Here is a 15,714-nt window from a genome sequence, read left to right as displayed (position 1 = left end):
AAGTCAATGAAAGTTCACGTTTCTCACTTCAGTCAGACTTTTCGATGAACTCCCTCTGATTGTGTCACGCATATGATCTGTGAATTAAATCTAATCTAATTGGAACAGATTAGACATGTATGTACTGGACATGTGTGTGGGTGAGCACATCCTGACAGTTGCTGTCTGATCTTCACAGGTGACGCAGGTTCCCATCGAGTCGTGCGAGCAGTACGGAACGTGTCACGAGTGCTTGAGCTCTGGAGACCCGCACTGCGGCTGGTGTGTGCTGCACAACATGTAAGTGTTCTTTCTACATGACACTCGCTGTGCTGTCGATTAGACCGTAACAAAAACAGAGAACGCGTCATGTCAGTCTCTCTGAGATCAGTCACTCTATCACTTCAATAATTGCATTTTGTTTGAATATAAGAAGCATGCGCAGCATTTTTGGTGCAATTTGAATAAAAGATTATATTAATGCTTTATAGTATTTGCACCTTACCCATGCACATATAATGCTGCTAATGATGATCCTGATAACGCTGTATGATTTGAGCAGTTATTGGTGGGGTTGGGGTGGCTTAGCGGTCAAGGTGCTGGGCTACTGATCTAAAGGTTAGTGTTCAAGCCTCCAAACTGCCAAGCTATCAACGTTGGGTCCCTGAGCAAGGCCCTTAGCCCTGCCTGCTCCAGAGACACCATGCCAGGTCTGACCCTGAGCTTTGACCCCAGCTTGACAATAAGGATATGCAAAAACTTGGGTTAAGGTTATGGGTTCATTGGAGGATCGGGGTTCACACCCCAACGCTGCCAAGCTGCCACTTTTGGGTCATTGCGCAACCCTCTCTGCCCCAGGGATGCTGTATCAGGTCTGACCTTGCTGTATTGTATATGAGACAATAAATGCTTCTTCTTCTTGAAGCTTCAGCAGTGTGAACACAAGCTCCTTCCTGCCAGTCCTTTATTTATATATGTTTATTCAAAGGAAGTAGTGAAAGCAAAGAGGGAACATATTCAGTGAAGCTGAATTAGTGGTGCATGCTGCTGTAGATAACATTTTTGGAAGTTAAATGTGGTTATGGAAGTGCCATTTTTTAAATAATGCTGAAAAATGACCTGATGGGAATGTGGCTTAGTGGTTATCACATATTCCTCACTCAACCATGTCAAACCTAACACATTTCCCCAAATTCTGATGTTTAGTATGAACACTTAGTTAAGTTCTTGACCTTTATTGTACCATTTTATGCTGCCACATGATTAGCTGGTGCATGAATGAGCAGAGATGCAGGTGTTTCTAATAAAGTGGTTGGAAGGTTTAAGTAAGAATATTTCTTAAAAATCTGAGTTAATTTGGCAGCATGCACAGGGATTTAATGGTTAGAATGATTGCTTTGCGCCTCTGACAATTTTGCATGCCCTCCTAATACATTGAGGGGTTTCCCATGTGTACACCGGTTTCATGCCCAGTCCAAAGACATGTGTTGTGGAGTGACAGGCTTGTCTAAATTGTCTGTAATATGTTAGCGTGTGTGTAAATGAGCCTTGCAACGGGTTGACACAGTGTGTCTTCTGCCTGGTACCCCAAGCCTGGGATAGTCTCCAGGCTCCTTGCAAACCTAGGATAAACGTAGGATAAACGCTACAGGAAATGTATGTATGTATGTATGTATGTATGTATGTATGTATGTATGTATGTATGTATGTATGGATGGATGGATGGATGGACTGATTGATAGATGGATGGATGGATGGATGGATGGATGGATGGATGGATGGATGGATGGATGGATGGATGGATGGATGGATGAATAGATAGATGAATGGATGGATGGATGGATGAATAGATAGATGGATGGATGGATGGATGTATGGATGGATGGATAGATGGATGGATGGACAAACTGATGGATGGATGGATGGATGGATGGATGGATGGATGGATGGATGGATGGAAGGACAGAGAAACAAATGGGTTGTTATTCCTCTTACAACTTGAATTTAACAATATGACCATTTATTTACTGAAAGAATCCTCAAAGAACCCTTGAGGAACCTCTTTTTTCTTAGCATGTCATTTTAAGCACCACTCTTGATGGAGAGCTTTCATAAATATGCAGTTCCTTCAGGCTTGAAGAGGAAGAGTCTTGTAGAGGATTCATGGTCTTGTAGTTTGGAATGTTGACTTACAAAATGAAATCCTTATTTCCGAATAAGTATACAAAATGTTGAAAATAATAATAATAATAATAATAATAAAAAAAGCTAAAGACAAAACAAACAGAACTCTTCAGTGTATTGATGTGAAATAAATTATGATATGAACCTTAAAGAAATGTGGCATGGATAGCCTATGCTTTTTCTGTTGGACACTCAGTTAAAAGAATAATGAACTGATAAAGATCCATGTCTGTGACTTCACATTTATAAATAACATGCTGACACTAAACCCACACATGCAGTTTATCTGATTATCAGCATTGTTGGAGGATCTTCTATCTTACTGTATCTCAAATTACTTGGTGTAAGTCATAATACTGTTACGGTTTCGCTCAGATTTAAACACACAGCAAGCAGAAGTGAGTTTGCTAGCAAAGATACGAACACAAATTTTCGTATTGTTTCGCTTCTGCTGATCAGATGTGTGCAGAACAGCTTTTCGGTTCATACATCCCCCCGTTTTTTGTTCCACTTTTGCACTTTAGAGTAAGTTTACATTGTAAGAAAGTAAACACTCCCACAGTAGCCCCCCAGCACTAGAGCGTAGGGTCCATCACTGTCACCTGGTGGCTCATGTGTGTTACTACACCCAGCTTCATCTGCTTAATTCTTAGCAGCAAGTTCAAATGCATCAAATACATTTTTTAATTTGAATATCCAAATTCACCAGATGCCTTTTTTCTCTATCTAAATATACTGTATGTATCCTGTTTTCTTGTTTGCAGTTCATTACTCTGTGTATCTTGCTAGTTTTTGTCTCTTTCCCCATGGCACACCGAACACCACTTCATCCTAATAACAGTCAGCTCAAGCTACTAGCATTTTCCTAATGGTGGCAGCACTGTGAAGAGTGCACTTAAAGTAATTTGCGTAGCCCTTGCGGCGCAATAGGGACAAATCACAGCTCGAGTGCAAGGTGCTTTAGTGTGTCTCTTCAGCATCAGCATGCCAGAGCAGGTCTCTGTCTGCTTAAATACTTTTTATTTTAGAAATTCCTTTATTTATAAATATTCTCTCTATATGAGTGATGAGACTACACCTACACCTAGTCTCAGGTCACACAGATCCTCATATGTGTTCACACACCTGTCATGGTGTCCTCAACGATGTGGAATCACACACACACACACACACACACACACACACACACACACACACACACACACACACACACACACACACACACACACACACACACAATATGTGACTGTGTTATGATATTCTATATGGAGTCATTTGCGAAAGTTTATAAAAATTATACAACATGCTGTCAGCCAACAGTGCTTTTCTCTTTCCTTTTCACTGGAGCTATTTATTACAAGGACAAACTGGAAATCTGTGTCACCTGAAATCTTTTTACATTTGTTGTAGCAAAACTTAGCTTTTTTTTATTTTTTGATTAAACATAGCTGTTTAAATTTGATATGCATGGCAACACATCAGAGTTTCCCGTCTATTCTGTATCACTGTCTTTTCCCCTCTCATTCTCCTTACAGTTTTTTTTTCTCTCCTCTCCTTTCTCTCTCTCCTCCTGCCTGCCATCATTCCCCCAGCCTCAGATGCAGGCACATCGGGCACATTTTCCACCATTTATTTTGTCTTGATGAAATTAGCCTCCTCTCTCTCTAGCTGTCTTTCTCATTTCTCTCCCGCTTTTCCCCACTCTACTCTCATCTCCTGGCTCATGTCTGCTTATTTCTCACTCCTGCAGACCCCTTAAGTGTCTCTCACACTGGATATGACAGAAAAGAAAGAAAGAGGGAGACAAAAAGAAAGATGGCTCTCCATGCATAATTTCCCACACCTTTGAAGCTGTGAATGAGTCTCTCTCTCTCTCTCTCTCTCTCTCTCTCTCTCTCTCTCTCTCTCTCTCTCTCTCTCTCTCTCTCTCTCTCTCTCTCAGCTGTTACATATTCGACCTCCCCTGCAATAGCAGTGCTCTGGTGCTGCTATGGGCCTTGTAATTAGCTACATGGCAGCACATTAGCATGATGCAGCGCAAGCGACGAGCAACATAGTTAAGAAGGTGGTCAAAACTAGTGCTTCTTTCTACCTCCCCCTCCTGCCCCCACCCACCTCGAACCTCAGCACAGAATGGTGTGCTCATCTGATGGCCCCTGTAATTACCGGCAGCTGCTGCCTGAAGATTGAAAGAAGGAGAAGTACAAGAAAGAGCGAGCAGTGTAGCGGGTGACGTCCAGAGAAACGAGTCTGATTTTGGCACGCCAAGGCCACACAAAAGCGTCCAGCATTTAGATTGCAGTTGCAAACATGCTTTTGTCTCAAGCACACTCGAGTCTCATGGGTGTGGATAAGAGCAAGCTTCAGACGCGGTCCTCATTATGCACACACTCGCTCCCAAAGCTCAAGCTCTAAAAATTTTCCCGCTTGTTGTCCTTATTCAGGACATTCACAGGCTGCAGAAGGTGGATGGGGAAAGAGAGAGAGAGAGAGAGAGAGAGAGAGAGAGAGAGAGAGAGAGAGAGAGTCTCTCCATGACACAAACACTAAAATGTTGTATTTAATAAAAATGATTTTTAAATATCTAGATAGATAGATAGATAGATAGATAGATAGATAGATAGATAGATAGATAGATAGATAGATAGATAGATAGATAGATAGATATGCAATCACTGACTCTATGAAAATTAATTTTTCCCCTAATTAATTATCCCTTACTTTCTCCAAGATTGTAGAGTAAAGATATCTTCATCAGTAGACACACAGCACACTTTCTGTAGCAGCTCATTAAAAAAACTTTGCCAAGTCCCGCATACTGTTGTAGAAATTAGCTCAAATTTAGCACAAGTCCTGGTGTCACTGGGTTGTTTAAATTATGCAGATTGCATATTTTGCCTGTCTCGAGAAGGAAATAATTCATATGGACCTTTCTTTTCTCACACATTCAAAACCAAGGATGACAAACTGCATGGGAAGATTGCTATTAAGATTAATTTCCAATAAGTGCACTTTCCATTTCTAACACAATGTAAGCCACATCTCGCCTAGTTAACGCTGGTTTGTTTCATGCCCTCTGCTCAAGCCAAGGACTCTGCACATGCCAAGGTGTTCTAAGCACTTTCACACAATCTCTGTAAGAACACATTTCCAAATTAAACAGTGGCTTGTTCCCACATCCCACGGCTCAGGACCGATTTCCTTTGGAAAGGTCTTGCCTTCCTTAGTGCTGAGCACACAGTAGTGCTTGCATGCACTCTTCTGATGTAACTCCAGTGTTAGGAAAGCTGTGTAACAACACATATAGCTCTTATCTCTTTCTGTGTTGACACATTTTCTGGATGAACAAAGACAGGTTGTGTTAAATCAGTTGGCTGCTGCAGTGTTGTAGCTGGAGCTATATCCCCCAGATACACTAGCAGATATTTAAAACCTCCCTCACTTCCCTACCTGTCCACTCTCGCACAGCTGGGCATTTATATTGCAGACATCTGACCCCAATTTTCTAAAAAGCTTGGAGCTTCTTCTTCTTCTTCTTCTGCTTAATTTGCACTACAGTGGTTCAATAGCTAAACAGTACAGCAGCCCAGTCTAACAGCTCTCAAAACTTTAAAAGATTGAACGTAATCCACTGTTTACTTTAAGTACACTTTTCACAACTCGTTCCCAAAATGTTCAGAATGGCTAAAACATCATACATTAAGTCCAAATGAAGCCCGGGCATTTCTAAAATACCCTAAATTTGTCAGCAATGTGGGGATAAAAACAGACCCAAATGCATGAAAGTGTGAAATAAACTGGATTTATTAACAAAAAACACAAAACAGGGCCAAGGCCTCGACAAAACATGACAAAGACAACAAACAAGACGAGATCAAGGACGAGGATTTTACACCGCCATAGGCAACGCGGCACGGTTACATAGAGAAGACAATTGACACATGAGGAACAGGTGTGCAGAGGCAGGGAGGAAGAGACAAGGGCGGGGCAGACACGTGAACACCGAACATAAACACCCGCACATGGACACTTAACCCTTGTGTTATGTTCACTCTTAGGGCCCTTTGGTACTGTATGGGTTAAACTGATCCGGTCAAATAAATCAAAGCACTACATAAATAAACTATATATATATACATGAAAGTCCTTATATAAGCATATAAGAGCATATTTTGTAATGTCAATCCTAAACAATATATAAAACTTTACTTTGTGATTGGCATAAATCTAGAAAAAACTGAAGTGGAGCAATTTTTCAATGAATGTTCATTATTTTGAAGTGATTTATAAAATACAGGTGTTGAACAACAATAAAAGCATTAGAAGCGAAATGTTATTGCAGTCACAATAGTCTTTAAATATATGTTCATAACATACAGTTAAAATTCTAACAGGTATATTTGATCCGAACCACACGAATTCAGCCTCAGTCAAGAGGATCAAGACAATATTCCTTTTGTTTGTTTGTTTTTGGAAGAAAATCATGCAGTCTTGCCATAACACTGACCCAAAAACATAAAGCTCAACTGGGAGGTGATCATCCATAGACGTGTCCACATTCTCCATGCCTCTGAGAGCTGTATGCAGCTCAGCTATAGACAGATCCCTGTCAAGTATGTCAGCTGCCTGCTTCGTGATTTTAGGAGGAATTTCCTCTTCCTCGTCACTACTGAAAGCTGACTGCTGACAAATTTTATTAGACTCTGACAAGACAACTTCTGAATCTGTATAAAGAGTTTTTTGTCTGTTTCTTGTCTGAGATCAAAGAAAAGCTTGGAAGGGGCATCCATTTCTGTCACACTTTCAAAATGTCACACTTTCCCTTCAGCTTTACTACATTTACAGGATTTAGCAGATATCTAGATTGACTTCATACAATGTCATACAACTGAGCAATTGAGAGCCCAGGGCCTTGCTCAAGGGCCCAGCAGTGGCAGCTTTGTACCAGCAGTGGCAGATCTGTAGCAGCAGTGGCAGCAGTGGCAGATTTGTAGCAGCAGAGGCAGATTTGTGGCAGCAGAGGCAGCTTTGTGGCAGCAGTGGCAGATTTGTGGCAGCAATGGCAGATTTGTGGCAGCAGAGGCAGATTTGTGGCAGCAGTGGCAGATTTGTGGCAGTAGATGCAGATTTGAACTCTTAACCTTCTAAGCAGTTCAATGCCTCAACCAGGGAGCTACCACTTACTAGTTTTAGTGATGTTTGTTTTAATGTTGTGGGTGTACTGCAAAAAAAAAAAAAAAAGGCAAACAAACAAATAAATAATTTAATGGTGCACTTTGTGCTTTTACATTACATTTGCTTATAATTTGCTTATAACACATGAAACCTAAAAGGAAATGCACCAAATACAGAATACACTCAACTGATCAAGCTATAAAAACAATGCAGCATAACATCAAGCGCGAGCTCACGTACCGGTCACTGACCTTTCTAAACATTTCTCCGGCTCTCCTGCAAACTGTGTCTCCATTATCTCAATCAGACTCGTTCAGAAAGCAGAATGAGGTTTGGTGCGATTCAGGTTAAGGCTTAAATCCTGGACAGTCAAAACAACACCTTAAAATGAAAAGATTCTTCAAAAGAATTTTCAAAAGCGCATCCTCTCCACATATTACAAAAAAAACAACCCAGAACCGTGTATCTCAGGGCAAACTCACACAAATCATTCTTCTCTAACTTATTCATGTTGCTGTGTCTTCAGAATCATGGCATCAGCTTTTTTTTTACTTCTTTTCTTTTTTTTAACTACGTATGCTCTTTTGCTATAATCCCTAGCCGTTTGTGTTTAGTAATAATTTCACTTATGGGAAAAAAATAAGGTCTGTTTATTTATTGATGTTTGCTGTTTTTTATTAGAAAAATATGAAACTGACAGTATTTTTAGCTTACTCACAGTTTTCTGAAAGCATTAAATCTCCAGTTCAGAAAACACACAATTTGCACAAAATCAATTCATCTTCCTGGAATAATTGGGAAACATTTTTCAGCCATTTTGTTCCTCTTTGGAGTCTGAAGACTCTGGACTCTGATGCGCGATCAGCTTCACCTTACTTCCACATCCACTTATTAATAGTACAATTCCTGTATCGTTCTTCACTTGCTTCTCATCATCAGCACATGCTTCTGAGTAATTTGTTTCTGGATGGCATCCACATCTTCATTGATCTCATTTTCCTCTCTGTTTATACCTGATATGTCGTATTACATTTCCAGCAGCAGCGACACTCCTCTACACTGATGCCACTTTAACGCTGACAGGATGCTAAGTTTTCACAATTTACGCAAAAATGCTGAGCAGAGACACTCACGATTGATCACACACTGCTTAAATATCTCATTCAAATATGCTGAGAGAGAGAGAGAGAGAGAGAGAGAGAGAGAGAGAGAGAGAGAGAGAGAGAGAGAGAGAGAGAGAGAGAGAGAGAGGGTGGGAGAGAGAGAGCTATAGAGAGAGATCAAACAAGGAGGTGGAAAACTTTGCTTTTAGGATTTGGCAGGATTAATCTCACCAACAAAGAACACTAATCCCAGAGATCGGATTGGCTGAGCTCCAGCATGGTCAGAGGTCATCACAGTTCCTTTTGTTATCTACCGTCATACAGCAGCTTTGGGTTCTGTGAAGGAAAGTGCATACTCGTACAGTGCTCGCTCGGACATGGCATGATTACACAGAACAATAAGACATTTAATATATACAGCAAACAAAACAAAACTAAATGGGACAGAACAGGAGAGATTTTTCTCGCCACAAAGCATGAGGTACTGTAGAAGGAAAGCTATCTGATGAAGAGCTTCCAGAAGAGTCCAGTAACTTCTAAAACACCTTCAAGATAAATGGGGATCAGATAATACCAAATCCAATGAAACCCCCTTATATCTACTTCTTTAATCCTATTAAACTGTATAGAATGTATAGATTTGTAAAGGCAGGTCATTTTAGTCATTAACCAGGAGGTGTAATATCACCACTGAAACCTCCCCAAATACACATATTAATAAAGAACAAAAGTCTTTTTTTTTTCTTAAAGAAAAACTCCATTAATACTGAAAAAGGTGGTCTCTATAAAATGATTCTTTTCAATTCCATAACTTATCCTAAACTTAACTTAATCACATTTCTAATGATTTGATTGATGAATGATGTAGAGTGAGTGTGATCAGTTCACAGTATTAATGTCAGTATTAACATAAACCAGGTGGACACAGTGTCTGGCACATTTGCCTCACACCTTCAGGGTCGGGGGTTAGATTTCTGCTTCTGTCATGCCTCTGTCTGTGTGTGCAGAATGTCTGTGTCTGTGCCTTGGAAGTTTCCTCATGGTTCTCCAGGTTTCCTTTTCCAGTCCAAAAGAATGTGTGTGTGAATGTGTGTGTGAATGTGTGTGTGAGTGTGTGTGTGTGTGAGTGTGTGTGTGTGTGTTTGAGTGTGAATGTGTGTGTGTGTGTGTGTGTGTGTGTGTGTGTGTGTGTGTGTGTGTGTGTGTGTGTGTGTGTGTGTGTGTGTGTGTGGTGTGAGTGGTGGGTGGTGGGTGTGGGTGGGTGTGTGGTGTGGTGAGTGTGAATGGGGTGGGTGTGGGTGGTGTGTGTGTGAGTGTGAGTGTGTGTGGTGTGTGAGGGTGGGTGTGGGTGGTGGGTGTGGGTGTGTGTGTTAGTGGGTTTGAGTGTGAAGGTGTGGTGGGTGTGTGTGGGTGTGAGTGTGGGTGTGAGTGTGTGGTGTGAGTGTGTGTGGGGTGTGGGTGTGGTGAGTGGTGTGGGTGTGTGTGTGTGTGTGTGTGTGAGTGGGTGTGTGTGTGTGTGGTGTGGTGTGGTGAGTGTGTGTGTGTGTGGTGAGTGTGAATGTGGTGTGTGAGTGTGTGTGTGTGTGTTTGAGTGTTAGTGTGTGTGGTGTGTGTGAATGTGTGTGTGTGTGTGTGTGTGTGTGAGTGTGTGTGTGTGTGTGTGTGTGTGAGTGTGTGTGTGTGTGTGTTTGAGTGTGAATGTGTGTGTGTTTGAGTGTGAATGTGTGTGTGTGTGTGTGTGTGTGAGTGTGTGTGTGTGTGTGTGAGTGTGAGTGTGTGTGTGTGTGTGTGTGAGTGTGTGTGTGTGTGTGTGTGTGTGTGTGTGTGTGTGTGTTAGTGTGTTTGAGTGTGAATGTGTGTGTGTGTGTGTGTGTGAGTGTGTGTGAGTGTGTGTGTGTGTGTGTGTGTGTGTGTGTGTGTGTGTGTGTGTGTGTGTGTGTTAGTGATAGCACTGTAATAGACTAGTATTATAAGCAGTATCTGTTTAATTAATCTAACATTAAAGTCACTATATCACATTAAAAGTTGGCAAAATGTCTGACACGATTTCTTCTTCAGGTCTTCACCTGAGCTGTAAGCTTAAATTATTAACTGGAGGGAACTGGAGTAAAACACAACTTGCATTTAATTTCCATTTTGACAGCAAAGAAATACTATACAACCCCCCACCCCCCCTCTCAAGCTCCCTAATGACTGAACTGAATCCATGTGAAAGCAGAACTAATCACAGCAGGAATAATAAGCAGCACAACGAGGTCATTACATGGTCCAGCTTGCACTCCGTATCGAACACGAGTCCACGTTAGTGTAGATCACAACCCTGAGACTGCATCTATCAGTACAGCAAATGCTCTCCCAGCTACATATTGATTTCAGTGTGTGTAAGAAGGCAGAGCATCTACTCGCTCCCACACACCACTGAAATGAATGGAGGTGTATTTATGGTCGTGATGGAGGCAAGATGGAGGAGATGGAGATGAGAGAGCCGAGAGAGCTGAAACAGGCTGCGGTGCTGTGAGCTCAGTGCAATTTTGTTTTCATGGCTGTTTTGGGAAAAGAGAAGTTATTAGTAAAGCACACGTGCTGTGTGTCTTCTCTTCTGTCTAGGAGAGGAGACGAGAGGAAAGGAGACGAGAGGAGAGGAGACGAGATGAGAGGAGACGAAAGGAGAGGAGAAGACGAAAGGAGAGGAGAGGAGAGAGAAGACGAGAGGATAGGAGAGGAGAGTAAGAGGGAGCGGAGAGCAGTAGGAGAGGAGTGGAGAGGAGAGGAGAGGAAAGAGGGCGAGGAGCGGAGAGGAGGGAGAGAAGGAGAAGAGGCAGAGGAGAGGAGAGGAGAGGAGAGGAGAGGGCGAGGAAGGAGAGGCGAGGAGAGGAGAAGAGAGAGAGGAGAGAGAGGAGAGGAGAGGAAGAGAGAGACGAGAGAAGAGAGAGAGAGGAGGGAAGGAGGAGAGGAGGGAGTGAAGAGACGCGGCGAGAGTGCTCTATCGGCTATTCTTTAGCGAGTTAGTTATCTGCTCTCTATCTCTCTATATATTTCTATGCGTCTCTTCTCTTCTCTCCTCTCCTCTTCTCATCTCTTCTCTTCTCACCTCTCCTCTTCTCTTCTCTTCTCTTCTCTTCTCTTCTTCTCTTTTCTCTTTTACTTCTCCATCAGTTTTATCACTTAGACCAGGGGTCAGCAACCCGCAGCTCCGGAGCCGCAAGTGGCTCTTTCATCCCTCTGCCGTGGCTCTGCCTAGTTAGGTTTTTAAAAAATCTAATTCTAAATTCTAAGATTATGATGGTCTTGTAACATTAAAATAAACTGTGTTTAATTATTATTTTGTCGCTCAAAATATGCATCATAACTGCCGACGTACGGAAACGGACACACAGAAGCAGACGCATTTTTGGTTTGCTGCAGCCGGCAAGTTAAAATTTTGATGTCATGAATACGAAGAGGACTCAGACATTTTATTTGAAAGTAAACTTCAACCCAGCATCTTTTTTTTTGTTAAGGTTAGTTCAAACTGTTCAAAATAATTTTGTTTGCCTGCAGAAATAAAATTTCATTTACTCGGTAGAAGTTCGTTGCTTTCATAAATGCAACACACTACAGTTTTTTCTATACTTCCCATAAAGGTAAAAAAAACAATATATGCATCGTTATCTACATTTTAGATGTCAAAAGGGTTTTGTGGCTCCCTGTGTTTATTTTTTTTCTGTGGGAAACGGGTAAAAATGTCTCTTTGAGTGTTTAAGGTTGCCGACCCCAGACTTAGACTGTTCCGTTTCCTCCGTTCCTTCGATTCTTCTTCAATTCTCCTTTCTTACCTCTCTGTTTGTCCATCGTCCCTGACTTTTTTGCTCTTTTCCCTTATCCTTTCATTCTCATCTCTGCTCCTCTAGCATCATCATCTCTGTCATATCGTCTGCACCTATTTTGTCTCCTCTCCTTTCACCTACTTCTATCAAGTTGTTTTTTTTCATCCCCCTTCCCCTCATCTATTATTATCTCCTCATCTGCTCTCCTCATTCTTTCTTTCCTTTTCTCTTGCGTCTGCTCTCGTGCTCTCGCTTTTGCATGATTCCTTCACTGTGGTCTCCACTTTATTATTTTTTTTATATTAACCTTTCTCTCATTCAAACTCTGGAAATGTTCATATTTGCATTTGGTCTTTATTTCACACACACACACACACACACACACACACACACACACACACACACACACACACACACACACACACACACACACAAACAAATCTGGATGAAAGAAAGAAAGTAAATCTTTTTCTCATCTGTCTGCTGGTGTCATGAGGGTGGAGGTGGTTGTGTGTGTGTGTGTGTGTGTGTGTGTGTGTGTGTGTGTGTGTGTGTGTGTGTGTGTGTGTGTGTGTGTGAGAGAGAGAGAGAGAGAGAGAGAGAGAGAGAGAGAGAGAGAGAGAGAGAGAGAGAGAGAGAGAGAGAGAGAGAGGACAGTGTAATTGCCTGTCTGAAACACAGGGCTAAAAGCAGGCAGCAGACTACAGCCCAAAGGTTAGCCCGCCATCGCCATCACCTTCCCTTGTCACTTGAGCGCGCACACACACACACACACACACACACACACACACACACACACACACACACACACACACACACACACACACACACACACACACACACAGACATAACACAGACATAACAGAAGCATGTGTGTAGAGTGTGTTAATGATGTCGACCCTGTAAGCATTCCATACAGCCCTAGAGATGGCCATGAGCTGTCATAAAATAGACAAAGCCAGGGACAGACAGACAGACTCAAGCAGACAGGTGGGGTGGGCACACACTTCAATTAATGAGAGCAAGGATAGAAGGATCTCACACACGCACACACATGCACACACACACACACACGCACACACACATACACACACATACACACAATGGCCGTCTATCAGCACCATGGCAACCGCAGCATCCCCATACCCTCTCCAACCCCAAAATAAAAATCAATGCTGAGCTTTGGCAGCAAAACAGACACACACACAAATCTGCAGTATATACACACACACACAGGCACACACGCACACACACACGGTGTTATTTGCAGTACACACATTTTCAGACAGGAAAGAATTCACAAGCCATCCCAGACATCTGAAAGCGCATTAAGTGTCATTTTCCCTCGAGCATTAGGAATGTAAAAGAGATGCGGCAAATTGCAAGTCGACATGCAGGAAGGCCTGAGAGAGAGAGAGAGAGAGAGAGAGAGAGAGAGAGAGAGAGAGAGAGAGAGAGAGAGAGAGAGAGAGAGAGAGAGAGAGAGAGAGAGAGAGAGAGAGAGAGAGAGAGAGAGAGAGAGAGAGAGCAGGTAGTAAGCAAAAACAAAGAGAGATTTGATGAAGCACAGACATACAATACTTATTTATGTAAATCTGAAAAAAGGCATGTCTTACTGTAATATTACACTCTAAAAGCAGCCCACATTGTAGACCTTATTCTATGAGACACACACACATGTATAACATCAGCCAGTCAAATTACCTTAATGTGTTTGTCTGCTAGAGAACGCTTTCAGCTGAACCATTTGTTGTCAGCAGTATGATCTGAACAAAGGCTTCTAGTCTGTCTCAAATCCCAATCTGTGGGAATTGTCCATATTTGCTGCAAATCCAAATTCAGATTTTGCCCTGGTAAAATCCACTCAAGCCTTTTGCTCCTTGTGAGAAATGTGCTTAGTCTGCACAGTGGTTTCTATCGATAATTTGGGCTGAATATGGTGGCAACCATTGTCAAAAACTGCTGGCTGTGCAGATTCTGCTGTGTTCAGGACCAAGGACAGCGGCTCCCTTTCAGCCCTGCTCTGGAGACAGCAAGAAAATTCAATTCAGTTCAATTCAACTTAATTTATACAGCACTGGTAACGATGACCATTCTAATAAAGCAGCTTTACAGAAATATGTAAATTCATTATATACATTTGAAATATCTATATTTATCTCTATGAGTAAGACAGAGTGACAATGTAAATCTTACTGAGATTTAGATTAGGTAGAAAACCTACTGTAAGAGGAAGCAGACTCAAAACGGAACCCATTCTCATCTGGGTGACACCGGATAGTGTGATTGTATATAATATTGCTTCTATAACTGTGTGCTATATGGTCAAAAAGTCAAGCAGGAAATTCAATCTAGTTTGAACATGAAGTTGTTTTCAACTGTTCACTGACATGAGTGCAAAACTAGTCATGACGATTGGAGAACAAAAGCGTTCATCGCACTTGCTGACCTAAGCCAACATAGCAAAACTATATCAGTTGTCCAAAGCCATCAAGTGATACAGTTAAAGATCATCTCACATATGTCTAGGCTGTCTATGATGGTTTCCAAGTGATGGGAACTCCAATCAGAAGTAAGGCATGAGGATAGATCAATCAGGTGCAGAGAGTCAAAGGTGTCTGGATCACTGGAGTATCTCAGACTGTGAAAGCAAACAGTGTAACAGGATACAAGACTGAACTCTCAGATGTGTGAACTTGCATTGTTGCAGTTGTTACTGAATTATTAAGCTTTCAGTTGTAAAGGAGGAGTGTTTTCACCTACTCATTGACTGATGTTCTTTTGCTAAAACCCATACAACGTGTCCATTATGTTGTGGTGTGGATCTGAAATGTGGATCAGCATTCCATCAATAAATTCAGAAGGAATTTCTCTTCTGTATTTTTCTCTTTAAAACATAACACAAAATGTGAGAATTCTGCCATACTTGCTGAGATTGGCCAGAGATTTTTACACTCTTAAAAAGTTTAACACTGGGGTTCTTTACCTGGTCAGTAGAACCTTTTCTCAAAAATGGTTATACTGTATGTAGATTCAATGAAGCTTTTATATTAAAATGATTCTACAATTCAAAGAATGTTCTAGGTGATCCCGGTGCCGTTACTTTTTGGAATTTCATCTCTTTGTAGATGAAGCTGTAATACATTTTGAATTGACATGCAGTATGTATGACGTATTTTATCAAATAGTTTATTAAATTTGTAAAATAGTTAAAACTGAAATTAAAGAGAAACTGAAATACCAATTAGGGGATTTGCTTTTATAAATATTATACATTTTCATAGCAAAATGTTTTTTGTTTATATAAATTGATACTGTGTTTACTGAAGAACCTGAAGGGGTTCTTGTTGAAATTTTTCTTTTTGTTCTTCTTCTAAAAATGATTCTAAAAAGAAACATCAAATCTTAGATTCAAAGAACACCATTGGGTTTATTTATAAAATAAAAAATGGGTTTATTTATTTATT

At 41.3% G+C, this 15,714-nt stretch overlaps 1 protein-coding gene across 1 annotated transcript in view; it reads left to right on the top strand.

Annotated features, from left to right (window-relative positions):
* The window catches only part of plxna2 (plexin A2), a 206,482-nt gene that overhangs the window by 108,524 nt on the left and 82,244 nt on the right, over positions 1–15,714 (top strand). The window contains exon 5 of the mRNA XM_027145200.2: positions 179–279. Within this exon, the coding sequence (XP_027001001.1) occupies positions 179–279 (101 nt within the window). The remainder of the gene's footprint in view (positions 1–178; positions 280–15,714) is intronic.

Source organism: Tachysurus fulvidraco, chromosome 23 (genome assembly GCF_022655615.1).
Source record: "Tachysurus fulvidraco isolate hzauxx_2018 chromosome 23, HZAU_PFXX_2.0, whole genome shotgun sequence".
Taxonomy (NCBI): domain Eukaryota; kingdom Metazoa; phylum Chordata; class Actinopteri; order Siluriformes; family Bagridae; genus Tachysurus; species Tachysurus fulvidraco.
This window is presented reverse-complemented; position numbering and strand designations above follow the sequence as displayed.